This window comes from Mustela nivalis (genome assembly GCF_964662115.1).
Source record: "Mustela nivalis genome assembly, chromosome: 16".
NCBI lineage: Eukaryota > Metazoa > Chordata > Mammalia > Carnivora > Mustelidae > Mustela > Mustela nivalis.
In genome coordinates, this window is record NC_139035.1 from 44,375,084 (window position 1) to 44,388,434 (window position 13,351).

General features: G+C 55.9%; 1 protein-coding gene across 19 annotated transcripts in view; it reads left to right on the plus strand.

The window, feature by feature from the left end:
• Window positions 1-13,351, plus strand: part of NFASC (neurofascin) — a 175,899-nt gene that overhangs the window by 148,605 nt on the left and 13,943 nt on the right. For 10 of the 19 annotated variants that reach the window (XM_082703875.1, XM_082703893.1, XM_082703887.1 and 7 more), the window contains 3 exons: window positions 4,253-4,477; window positions 7,851-7,967; window positions 9,226-9,378. The exons of 7 other annotated variants lie outside the window; for them this stretch is intronic. In XM_082703875.1, the coding sequence (XP_082560001.1) occupies window positions 4,253-4,477; window positions 7,851-7,967; window positions 9,226-9,378 (495 nt within the window). The remainder of the gene's footprint in view (window positions 1-4,252; window positions 4,478-7,850; window positions 7,968-9,225; window positions 9,379-13,351) is intronic. 2 more of the 19 variants (XM_082703890.1, XM_082703891.1) reach the window with 2 other exon arrangements.

The following is a 13,351-nucleotide window of genomic DNA, read 5'->3' on the forward strand; positions in this document are numbered from 1 at the left end:
TTTCTGTTGCACACCCTGCTTCCTTCGATTTGTGTTTGTTTTGCCAGATCTGTGGGTGGTGCGCAGCCATCATCCCTCCCTCTCCACGCCCCCAGCTCCCCATGCCCCCTCCACATCATTGCCCAGGCTGGTAGATCCCAGTGCCTCCCCACAGGGCCCAAACAGCCTCCACTAGGATATGAGAAAGACACATGTCCTGGGTGTGGGGACCATGGAGAAAGCCATCCTTGTACTCCACAGGCTGCCCTGACTTTCTGGCGCAACTTGGCCCAGGGGTTTCTTCTGGAACTCTTCTAGCAGGTGCTCAGGGTAGCCTAAGCGGGCTCAGTGAACATAGGAGGGGGAGACACAGGACACCAAGAGAATCCACTGGAAGCTCATTGGTCAACCAGCTCCCAGCCCACCTCCCCCTTTCTGGCACCCTGGGACCCGAGGCAGGTGGGTCGGGTAGCAGGGAGTCCGCTGTGCCAGCAAGCATCTGTGCCAGCCTGGGCTGCCGCTCTCATGAGTGGCACCTGAGAGGGAGAGGTGATCATTCCGAACCCCCCACCTTCTGCTCCCCATTTAGAAAAGATCTAAGCCCATTGTGGTATGCACAGTGACTGCAGGGTCTCCGACCCTGGCACCAGCTTCCCCGGGGCATGGCAGTAGAGGCACAGTGCACGTCTTTGTAAATGAGTTGTGCTCACGGCATCGGCTGTCCTCAGCTGTAAATGCTTGAGAACCTTCTGCACACACAAGTGCCAGGCCGTGGAGCGCAGGTCTGACAAACCCGACACGGGTCCGCGGACCGGGCTGCTGCTCCCTTCCAGCTCATCGTCCCTGCACCTGGGTGTTTTATCCCCACACTTACCTGTTCATGTCTTACCCACTGAAAATAAACCCTCTTGCACACCCGGTCTGTAGTGTCTCAGGATGGCTGCCCATCTGGCCTGGCCATCTGTGGCTTGGCCACAGTCGTCCGTGCGCCATGTGGCCATTTTTGGACTGAACCTTCCACCTTGGAATGTCTGGAAACTCCTGTCGTCCTCTGTGACTCAGATCTGCAAATGTCTGCCGGGCAGCTCCGTGGCCGGTTCTGGGGTCAGGAACATGAATAAGACAAGCCCTTTCCCCAGTTTTCCCCATCCCTTCAGTGGTGTTCCCCGAAACTCTGGTGGCAAAGCCTCAGCCATGGCTGGGGTACCTTCCAGTGTGCATGAGGTAACCCAGTAGGCTGCCATGGCCTTTGGGGAGGGGTGCTATGCTTCTAGCTCTAGCCGCCCCCGCCCACCGCCCTAAGACACCGCCCCCCCATGGCCTTCCTCTCCATTGTCAGGCTGATACTGTCTGCTGCTCATTGGCTACCGTGTTCTCCAGCCCGTAAGTCCTGCTTTAACTGGAGAGGACATCCAAGCTCAGCAACGTACCTCCCCAGCCTGTGGGCCTCTCCGTCTCTAAGCCCCTTACCTCCTCTGTGCAAACCCACCCCAGGGGATGAGCTCCTCTGGGTCACCTTTGACCTGAGTACTGGACAGTTTCTCCATGAAAACCTGCCTCCCGTCTCACCCGTGGGAACCTCTAACAACTCACTCCCCTGACCCAGAGCCTTTTTGTCTTGCCTCTGCCCCCCCAACTCCTCCTCCCTATCTCCCTGTCTTTCTGCCCCTGTCCAGCTATGGGACAACAGACACAGCTAATGAGTGGGTCACAGAGAACAGTGATTTGCCAGCTGTGACCTCAGCCTAGCTGAGGCTGCCACCTCCACAGTGACTCCAATGGGAGGGCACTTGGGAGGCCACTCCTTGCCTTTTGTTTCCCTCTTACCGATACCAAGACTGTTGATGCTGATCTGGAGGGAAAGTGGTTAGGTGGCCATCATCAGAAATGCTTCCTCCTTGTCACACATGGCAGAGGGGACCGTTGGTGGGGAGGGGCAAGACGACGCAACATCTGCAGATTCATTTCCCATTCTTGTCTCTGACCAGCAGCATCAGGAAAAAAGTCATTCTAACCTAGCCTCTCGTAGCCTGTTTCTAGGGCTTCTTGCTGGAATGCCCAGAGAAGCGTATGCGAACCTCACTGTGGGCCTGTGGGAGTGTAGTGTGTGTGTCTCTGCTTTATGAGAGCCAAGGGGCATGGGAGAGTGTGTAGAGCTCTGGGGGCAAGTGCCGCTGAGTCTGGGAGCCCAGGAAATGTAACACCACCACCCATGTGTGCATTACCCAGAACAGGATGATTTTAACTCAGAGTTGTCCCCTCAAAGCTTTTTGGCGATGTCTTTTAAATAGTCATGGAAAAGGAAGGCGCTGTGAGCATCCTACTTGCCAGAAGAGATTAGAAAATATGCCGCTGATAAGGAGCCAAGTCAGAGCCGGTCCTGCCCAGACAGGCAAGCTAGCCTCTCCAGGGTCCTTCCCGCAGCACAGAGCAGCGGGAAAAGCCCATGTGTGTGCGTGGCCACGGGAGCTGCAAGGGACCAGGTCTGGAAGGGAGCTGACCTCTGCCTTGGGGTCTCTCCGGCTTTTCCATGTGTCTCTCTGTCTGTCTGTCTTGGTGAGTGGGGTAGGTGGACTCCCTCACCCTGAGCATTTACAGCACTGAGCTTTCCAGGCCTGGGGCCACCTTGCACTAATGCATCCTCGAAGGGTGACTTTGACAGGGAGTCTGGCCACGCCCCACGCCTTCCTGATGTCCACTGTTGGCTTTGACCCCACCCAGGAATGTTTGGAATGCGTGGGACACAGCTGGCTACCCAGTGTGACTTCGGTGGTCAGCACACCCTCAGGGTCCAGTACCGCCTCTGATCTTGCAAATAGGGAAGTGGCTGGGATCCCAGAACTCTCCCTCCTCCTCCGTGGGGACGGGTCATATTGGAGACCCAAGGGAATGAAAGGGCCTTTGTTGCTCAGGCTCTTACTACAAAGTCCTTGGGTCTCTTCATTCTCCCCTGAGAAAAGCTCTCTAGCCATTGTCTCTGACTCCCTCCCTGCCCTGGCCCCCCTTCTGGGCAGTGGGGATCTTCTCTTCCTAAATTTCTGGAGCTTTGAGATAGGGCTGACGTGTGGCTATTTCTCGGGGGTTTACAAGGATCTCCTTCATCTTAACATCCCTGCCTTCTGTCCCAGAAAGCAGACCATGATCAGATGACAGGAGATGACAAGGGGAGGGGGGGGTCTGTCTCTCTCTGGTTTGCCCCCATCATTCTCATCCTCATGGCTTTCAGTAATATTGGACCTAGAGAGTTGTAGGGCCGCCCTCGGTTAGCTTCCCTGACCCTTCTGTCGAAGGAAAGTGGGCATATGGAGACAACGTCACATGGATAGACTTAGCCACCCAGGGGTGGCCGACATCCAGGGTGACTTTGCGTGGGAGACGAGAGTATGAGGGTGAGCACAGATTTGAACCAATCTCCCTGAAGATTTATACAACAAAGAGGCCCACAATATATCTCGCTTGTGTCCCGGGGTTTCTCCATCTACAGAGCACAGTTGACACTGCAACTCCATTAGTGCCCATCCCACGTCCTAATGTGAAGGGAAGGGACCTGGGGCTCCTGGAACCCTAATGTCCTCAGAAGAGAGGAGTTAGGGCGGTGTAATTACAGGAAGGAACATCACTGGGCAGGGAAGAAGGGAGGAGAGGCAGGGCCACAGACCAGAGCTGAGAGCCTGGGGACGGGCCGACAGTGAGACAGGAGATGCAGACCCCACTGGGAGGCTGACCCCCAGAGTGGGGGCTGTTTGCTCTCTGTCGTTGGGTTTGGGGGTGTTAGGACTCAAGCAGCTGTGAGAAAGGGTACTTTGGGAGTGAATGGCTGGGAATAGGAGTCTTCTCAGTGCTCCTGCAGGACACGGCCGCCACCTGCCCCCCCTCCAAGGCCGGAGCTCCGGAGCCAGACCCAGGTGCTGCTGATGTGTCTGGGTGGTGCTGGCTGGGGACCCCATGCCGTCCCTGGCACCTGAGCGATTCGGTGTCCGTCCTTTCCCATCCTCATCCTCACTCTTGGCGGGGTGCATGCTGGGGGCTTCGAGCCACACAGACCATGAGAAGAAAATGAAACATGCACAAGGCTTCATTCTCTTCCTGGCCCATGGCTGTGTCCTCTCACTGTGATCCGTCCGACCCGGTCCGTCACACGCGGCGGGGGAGGCTTCTGGTCACTGAGCCCCATCTCCTCCCTGGGGCTGCCTGCCTTGCACGCGGGGCCGCGAGTCCAGGCCGAGGGCCGCCCAGACCAACCGGACGGGCTGTTTTACATTTCCCCCCCCAGCTCCTCCCACGTGGCCCCCGACCACGGTGGGTGCGACAGGCGCTGTGAGCAGTACTGACGCTACTGCCCCCGCTGCCACCACCGAAGCCACAACAGTCCCCACCATCCCAAGTGTCGCACCTACCACCGTGGCCACCACCACCGCTGCCACCACTACAACCACTGCCGCCACCACCGCAGAGAGGCCTCCCACCACCGCCTCCGGGACTAAGATGCCCGAATCTGGTACTGCCGCCGCCCCTCTGCCCCGTCCCTCCGCCAGAGCCCCCACGTAGGAGGGCGGGTCTGGGGGTGCCGTTGGCTGATGCCTCCCGTTGTTTCTACCTGGAGAACACACAGGGTTGCTAGGTTCGGGAGCCCGGGGACACAGAGCGCCACCTAGCACTCTCCACCTTAGGCGGCCCTCCTCGGCTCCGCATGGCTGTTCTAGCCTCATGTCCTGTTAACAGAGGCCCACACTGCGCAGGCAGTACCCTGGGGTCCTGGATGAGAGAGCTGCCTCCACCTCCACGCGGAGCAGCAGCTCAGGGCTGAGCATTCTGGAAAGGAGAGAGTATGGGCCAGTGCAGGGGCCTAACCCCAGATAGTCGGCCTGAGAGGGCTTCCTGCCCAGGCAGGGCCTTGTCACTTCCAGCCCCGCAACCCAGAGGAGTGGGGAGCGGCCAGCCCTGCCAGGTAGCTCTTCCATCCCCCCATCTCAGCAAAGCATATCTACAGCCTCCCCACCCCCTGCAGCCTTTTTTTAAGAAGGGCTTCCAGGAAAGCATTGCTACGGAGCCCCGTAATGCCCAGGGGTGCTCTGTTGTTCTTCCCACTCTCATCCCCCACACCCCCAGATACACACCCCCATTTATTTCTAAGAACCAAGCATCAAACACCCTTGCATTACCAGCCCAGGGAGGGCCTCTAGCTTGCAGAGTGCACAGGCCAGCTGTAGAGTCAGCCTGATGCAGCTGGCAGGGCAGGCAGGAAGCATCCAGAACCCTCCACCGGCAGCTGTAGGGTGGTAGCCGCCCGCCCTACCCGCCCCCGACCCCGGTCCTGGGAAAGTCCCTTTACCTTCTGGAGCCTCACTTCTCAGCACCTGAATGAGGATGGAGGCTTGATGCACGTGTGAGTATCGTCTTTAATTCCATTACACGGAGTAACGTGAGCCCTACGGGGACAAGGGACACATAACTGACAGTGTGTTCTCCAGACCTTGAAAACGCCAATTTGCCATGAAGGTACAATATCTAGAATTTAAACAGCACAGACTATAGGAAGATGTTGGCTGGGGAGAAGCCTGGCAGGCTACTAGAAGCTGCCACCAGTAGTTTGGTAATGGGCATTCTTTGGGGCCACAGGGGAGGCATCTTTGCCTTATAACAGGGCCCCGTGTCCCCACGAGTGCTGTGAGGTCACCGAGCAGATGTGCGGAGGCTGAAGAAGGGACAGATCTTGCCCCCCTGCAGAGTTCCTTGCCCTCCTGGAGGGGTCAGCCTTGCTGCCGTTGGACTAACCCATGGACTCTCACGTGCGACTCCTAACTGCCCGAGACACTGCGGGGGACCTGCCTGTGCCCATGAACTTATCCTTAGAGCCTGGGGACACCCTCAAACATCCTCATTTCCCTTAACGCAGCAGACTGGCGCTGCCATCCATGATTTTTTAAATGATCATCCATCTTTATCATGTCTTAGGACCAGGTGTTTCCAAAGTTTACTTTTTTCAGGGTAAAATGGCACTTTTTCTTTGTCCTTAACGTGTCTCTTTCAGACTTCAAGGGATGCGCCCTAACTCTCCCATTGCAGGACTTGGCAGAACCGTCCATACTTGCTGTCACGCTTTCTGTTTTTCGTAGCAATCGGTAGTCCACCTTCCTGGTCTTTCTCTTCGAACATTTTCTTTAGCGATCGGCGTCCGGCTCTCTCTCCGTGGCATGGCCTTCCCCCAGCTCCTTTTAAGTCATTCTGCTTCCCCATGGCTTCACCTTTTCCAGCAGTCCCCCAATCTCCACTACCTTTGAGACCATCAGATTTGGCAGCCAAGCTATTTAAACTCAAATTCTCTGGCTAATTCCAGGCCCCAGAGCTGAGGAGGAAGAAGCTCGAGCTCCCACATCCTGAGTTCTCGTAGTTCATTCCCACTAGCAAGAACCATGAGATGCCAAGGAGCTGGGATTCGGGGTGGCGTAAAGCCTCCGGGACAATGGGATCCCCGGGCAGATAAGTAAAGAATCCCGCATTCTGCCCTCCCCACGGAGAATGCCCCATGGCGCTGTCAGTGGAGCCTCTGTCTTGGCCTCTCACCTAACAGGAATCATACTCACCTGGAGCAACCGGCATCCAACAAGGTTGTCATAGAGAAGGCACCTCTTTGAAGTGAAGATCAGATCTTTTATCACTTTCCCAGCCCTGCAGACTCGGTCACGTGTCAAGTAGATAATGAATAAATGCATCACCGTACTCTATTCATTTTTTTTGACAAGTGAGCCGATGACAGTGCCCCCTTGCATGCTAATAAAATATACAGGAGCCACACTTGTAAAGTCTTTGAAATACACGGCTTCACGCTAGTACTCCGCTATGAAATCTTTGCTGGGCAGTGGAGTAATCAGACTGCTGGGACTGGTGAAAAATGATTACACTTGAAGATTAGTGCCACTCTGCTGTCCACAGGCTATGCTTTCAGACAGTACCAGGGCTTTGATAAAGCAGCTCCCAGCTCGTGGGCTCCAGATAATTAATGTTTCCCGTATTGCGTGGAGATCAAGCCTCAGAGACCATTTAGTGCTGAGAAGCCAAAAGAACTGGATTCTTCCGCTGTCTGAGCCTCTGAGGCTTGGCAGGCAAGAATGTGTTACCTTCTTTGGGTCCCAGCTAGCCCAGGAGAGGGAGAGGAGGGCTTCATAGCTCTCCTCTCTACTTGGAACCCTGAGGCTGTAGACCCCAAGTCCCCTTAGACTATCTGAGGCCCCATTCCACATAATGCAAGAGCTTGCTGACCAAGAGGGACCTCAGGGACTCCAGAGCCACCCCTCTGGGTTACTGTTCTCTAGTCTCAGGAGCCCAGTAAGGCTTTCCCACCTTTGGTCCTGCCCTTCCTACACATCATGTCTCTCCAGGACCTTCAAGAGATCCCACTCTCCTTCCTGTAGAATGTCTGTGGTTGAAGGGAACGAGGCTGGCCCATCTCTCAGCCTCCGTCTGTACGCTGGTCAACGGGGCTTTCTCCGGTTTCCTTCCGCTGCCCCATTCCAATCCATGACAGGGGATCTAGAAAGGGAAAGAGCCCAGGTTCGAGCCTCCAGTGGCATGGGTCGAAACCGACTTCATTCGGGCCCCAACCTGTGCAGACCCACAGACCGTCTCCAGCTCTCCCTCCCACACAGGTGCTCCTGCCTGCACCCGTTCTGACCTGGATGTTGACCTCTGGCCCGGCCACCGAGGCTGCAGCTTGGAGCTCTGGCGGGCCCCGTGCACAGCCTCCTCTGAGTCCTCCCTTTCCGAGCCGTGCACGCGTGTGTATGTGTGTGTGCATGTGTGTGTGCACATGGGTGTGTCTCCGGAGCTGCCTCCCTCCTCACCACTAACCCCTCTTCTAACCTGCCCACCAGCCCCCGACAGGCAGTCCATATGGAACGTCACGGTGCTCCCCAACAGTAAATGGGCCAACATCACCTGGAAGCACAATTTCGGGCCCGGAACTGACTTTGTGGTTGAGTACATCGACAGTAAGCATTGCTGAGCGGAGGGGGGAGGGCGGCGGCGGCCGCTGCGGCGGGTAGCGCAGATGCCATTAGAGAGACCCCGCGGACTCCCCCAGGCTCTGAGGGCCTGCTAGCCCGGCTTAATTATGACTTAATGAAATCGATATGCGCTCTGGCGGCAGTGGGGTGGGAAGAGCAGCCAAAGGAGAAGGAAGAGGGCTTCTGAAACCATTAGTGGAGGTCTAGGGTTGCATGTGCTGGGGAGGACCTGGGTAATGGGGCTCTGTGTTTGCTTCCTGCCCAGGATGCGGGTTCTGAATAGCATCCCCCACCCCGTCACGAGCCAAACCTCACTTCTGCGTGGATTTCCATAACTCACAGCCCATGGGGTCTCCACTGGAGAGGGGAGGCCAGTTCAGACTTTTGGGTTCAGCTGTGCTTTGCACACAGAGGAATGGCCAGTGGCCCCCCGTCCAAGGCACTGACCGGGGCCACTTTGTCTCAGAGAGCAGGTGACTGGAGCTGAGCTCTTCACTCTTTATGGGATCTCAGGATCAAGGGTACATATTGATTAGACTGTAGAGTGTGGTCAAATATCTGCCTTCTGTGAAGGAAGAGCCCTGCCCCTAGAGACTCAGACCCACCATGGTGTTCCCCTTAGCCGTGAATGAAACCAGCTCACCCCACCAGGAGATCCACCTGGGCGAGCTCCCCGAAGATCTGTAAGGAAAGAGCAAAGCCGACTCTCAGTCCTCTGTGGCCAGAGGCATTCCCATCCAGAGAATCGGCACCCCGAGTCTGATCCTTGCCATGGCAGCTCCCAACAGCCACCATTCACCCCGCACCTCAGAGGCCAGGGCACTCGCTTCTCCTGATGTGTGAACTCTCCACACAGCGAGACAGGAGAGGGGAAGCCAGGAGGGAGAACCAAGAAGTAGAGTCCTGCCTCGCCTCCGTGTCCCACGAGGGGGGCTGACTGGCTCTCGGATCCTTCCCGGGAAAGCTCGCACCCAGGAAGTAGGTCGTAATTGTTTAGTGCTAAGACCATAGTGAGGAGAAAAAGCTTGAGGAGAAGGAAGAGCGCCCTTGGCGGAAGGGCTGCCGGATGGGGAGAGTCAGCATCGCATAGAAGGCTTGGTAGAGCTGCCCGGTGACCTCCTGGTCTGCACGGTGCCCCCCCACCCCCAATGCTTCTGCCCTTGACCGGTGACCAGGAACCCAAGCGCTGCCTCTCCAGCTCCTCGTGCCTGGTCCTAGGCTGACTGAGGTTTCTGTTCCCCAGGCAACCATACGAAAAAAACTGTCCCTGTTAAGGCCCAGGCCCAGCCTATACAGCTGACAGACCTCTATCCCGGGATGACTTACACCTTGCGCGTTTATTCCCGGGACAACGAGGGCATCAGCAGTACCATCATCACCTTTATGACCAGTACAGGTGAGAGGGGAGCTGGCCTGGCCATCCCCGGCAAGCATGGGGCATTTCATCCCATTCTCAGCTTCCTGCTTGTCTCTTCTCCTTGGAAAGAAGACTCCTCCCACCCATTCCCCACCTTGCATGGCGTGTCTCGGCTCTTACTATACATTGGCCCACAGCTCCCAGGAGCCCAAGAGGAGCCAGAGTGCATGCACAGTGGAAAGGAGGCGCCCTTCCAACCCCCAGGCGTGAGCGGGGAGTCTGAAGGAAATAGGATTGTAGCATGAGGATGGAGGAGGCCACCTGGCCCCCATCTCTGGGCTTGAAACAGAAGGGCTTGGTGTAGGCCAAACCCGGGCCCTGGGCATGGGGCCGGGGGCCGGAGGAGCACAGAGCAAACCACCCCGTGCACGCAGGACCTTGCTTCCGGCGCGTGGTGTTAAGAGACAGGGCCATCCAAGGGCCTCGACGCCCCAAATCTTCCCAGGATCAGCACATATGTCACTGCCTTGCCACTACCATTTGTTAGAAAAATTCCCAAGTGTGTGACATGAGTTGCTGGGGGCTTTATTTTGGCTTAATTTTTTATCTCAAGTTTGCTGTGGCTTCAGAGTAGTTAATCTGTCGTGTTCAGCAAGAGGAGGAAGCTCTCCGGTTGGAGCAGAGTTCTGGCTCAAAAGGGACTTCAGCTGTCACTAGAGAAGCAACCTCAGTGCACCAAAGGGACAGGCTGGCAGGGGCTCAGGGCACGGGAGCAGGTCAGGATGGGCAGGCAGTTTGGAGCCCGGAGGGCACTGCTGATGTATTCGTGTGTGTCTTCACAGTCGGCCAGGCAGGTGGCCGTGCTAAGCCCTGGGGCCAAGGGCGAGGGTTGGGGAAACAGCCAGAGAGAGAAAAGGACCAGTCCCTGCCCCCAGGATGTCCTAATCAGATGCAGGTCAGTAGACACATGCATAGAAGGAAAAGAAATACCACACAATGATTTCTATGACTTTCTGAATGTTGACTGAAATATTCATTAACCCCCTGTGCCTGGCCAGGCTCATCCTGGCAGCCTGTATCTTGAGAGTCACACCCCACCCCTTCTGTATAAATGTCTCCCTCCACCCCTTCTGGCCTGGTCCCTCCTGGTCTGGACATCCTGTCCTCCGCCCCGTGCCTCCACCTGTCCTGCCTGTGTCCGGGCCATCGAGAACTCAGGGCGTCTGAGTCCAGCTGCCCGCTTGAGGCCAGCCCAGCCAACTCGGGCACGACGTCTGAGCAAGTGGCCAGGCCAGCTTGGCAGCCAGCCAAAGGAACTGGGCAGCTGAGCGAGCAGAGCAGGTGGCTGGACTCTGTCGGACCCAGTCAGGATCCCAAGCTGGCGCTCATCAGTACGTGCGTTTGATTTTGCTTCATTATGAACCTGAGTTCAGCACTGAGGCAGGGAGCCCCGATAAGATCCAGGCTGGAGCGCCCTGGTAGGGAACGCTGCCAAAGCCGGGCGCCCTCTGCTTCCAGAGCTTGACTTCTACCAGCACCAAGTCCTGGGGCTGTGAGTAAGGGGTGCAGAGAAAGAGCCAGAGAAAAAAGGACCAGTGCCTGCCCTCGGGGACATCCCAGTCTGCTTCCCCATATTGAACATGCGGTACAGGGGGGAAAAAAGGAAAAGAAAACTAAGAAGATTGACAATACACTTCCGAACACTGGCTCAGTGTCCTTTTCTCTTTTCCTGTGGTGGTTCTGGAGAGACGCTTCCTGATAGATCGCTTTCAGAGTGAGTGAGTTTTCCCAGATTCCGCTCCGTGCAAGCTGGGGTGAGCAGGTTTGTGACCCCAGCCCTGAGTACGTATTGCTCCCTGACGTCACTGGCTGGTTAGAAATTACCATGTGCAAACCACAAAGGGAAAGGAAATATTTTCACTTTCTGAAGTTTGTGTGTTTCTGGATTCTTCAAAAATGCGCGCTGTATATCCTGTGGGCGGACTCCCGAGCCAAGTTCCCACGATCGCCTCGGTCCCAGGGTCTCATCAAAGCAAGAGTTTATGAGCATCTCTGGGTCACTTAGGTGACCACAGGCCATCACTTTAGCCCACAGACTCAACATGCAGCAGTGGTTCAGGGGGGATATGGAAGAAAACCTCTAGGAATGCTAACCAGCTCCCTGGCCCTCCCCAGGAAGACCCCACGTGGGAAGTTAATCACCTCCTTGATGCTTTTGAAGCCAAAGAGACCCAAGGGACCACAGACACATAACTCTGGACTCTGGGGGGCTCCTCAGCTCTTCTGTACTGGGAGTGGGCAGTATGGGGCAAGGAGGCAGGGGGCAGGTGGGGCCAGTGGGCCAGCGGAACAGACCGAGGACTGCCTCAGACCGCAGGGAAGCAGGAGGAGGGACATCAGGGGACCTCCCTGGAGTCAGTCTCAGTTATGTTTGGAAGAAACCCAGGATGGGACCTGGTGCCGAGGCATCGGGTGCGGCTTAAGTAAGAGCAGCTAAGCCCCAGTGCATCTGAAAGAAGTCCTGTTCTGCATATTTCTCTGTTCCTATTTCTGAAATGTAATTCTCCTGCGGACTTTAAGTGACTGGCCTTTGACTCGTGAGAACTGCCAAACGGTGCATTTCTGAGCAGGGGTGCAGGAGTGCGGTGTGCAGAAGGCACACAAAATATGGCCTCTGGTCTAGAGTGAGAGGCATTGGGACTCTGAGTTTGCCAGGCATTGTGGGCTGGAAGAGCAGGTGCTATCTGGCCCCCCCGTTCCAGGAGGAGGTGGTGAGCGTCAGCACAGCCCCGTCTTCTAATGTTGTCATTACCGTGTCCATTAGGAATCTTGAAACACGTTGAACAGATCGATTAAGAATGATGTTGGCAGCCATGTGTAATACCCTGAGCCTCCCTACAGCGCCTTCCGCCTCGCAGAGTCCATTCTGTCGGGTCACGTTGTGAGTGAGATCATCTTGTCCTAAATTGCTTTTGGTTCTTGAGAAGCTAAGTCACTTTGATGGGGTCTGGTAGAGCCCACCTCACCCCAGATCCTGCCTGGTTTGTTGACCAATCATCGACTAGAGCCTCGTCTTAGTTTCAGGTGTACAACATCATGACCTGATGTGTGTAGGTATTACAAAGCGGGGGCCACGAGAAGTTTAGTGAGAGGCCAACACACCACGTAGTTACAAAACCCACTTCGATTTTAACTGCCTTCTGGGTCCAGAATGTTCTTTGACCTCTTTGGCAAGGACTGAAGGTAACATTTGAACTTCAGGTCTGTCAGGAATGGACACTACATTCGCTTCCCAGATGGCCCATATGGCCGCTGTCCCTGGGATTGTGACTTCCTCTCACAAGACAAAGGGAGTCTCTGGGAGATGGCTTGTCAGGACATACAGAACAAGCATCAGGAAGAAGGTAGTGGAGCAAACAGAGTCCTGCAGACCTACAAACCAACTGTTGCGTGGAAGGTGGGAACCACCATCCAAACTCAAGGCGTGGCTCATGGTCAAGCCAATCTCCCTCTGATGCCAGCAAGTCTCCCAAATTAGCCGTATTAAATTAGGATTAAACTGGTATTTTATAAGTAGTCACTGCCTGCTTGCTACGTGACCAGCATCATGCAAAGCCCTTGGGGGCCCAATGACTCCCCTGTTCTCAAGCCTTTAATAGGATCATTAAAAATCCGGACCCAGGAAACAGAGCAATTGAATGTTACGTTTGGTGGAGTAAACGGGTAAAATTGGACTTCGGAGATTGGTGTGAGCGGGAGGAGGGGGAGATTCAGGAAGGAGAGGTGGAGAGCAAGAAAGGCAGCAGGCCAGGCTGTCTCGGGCACGGTGGGAGAGCTGTCGGCAGGGGACGCGGGGAGCCCCTGGACGGCCGGGCATGATGGGAGGTGTCCTGAGAGCATAATAACACAGTGTGCCGTTGTATCCTGGGGACCTGATAGACCCAGGGTAAGGAGGGGACGCCCCTAGCCTGGAGCAATGAAGCAAGTATGAGGGACACTGGAAGGACAAAGG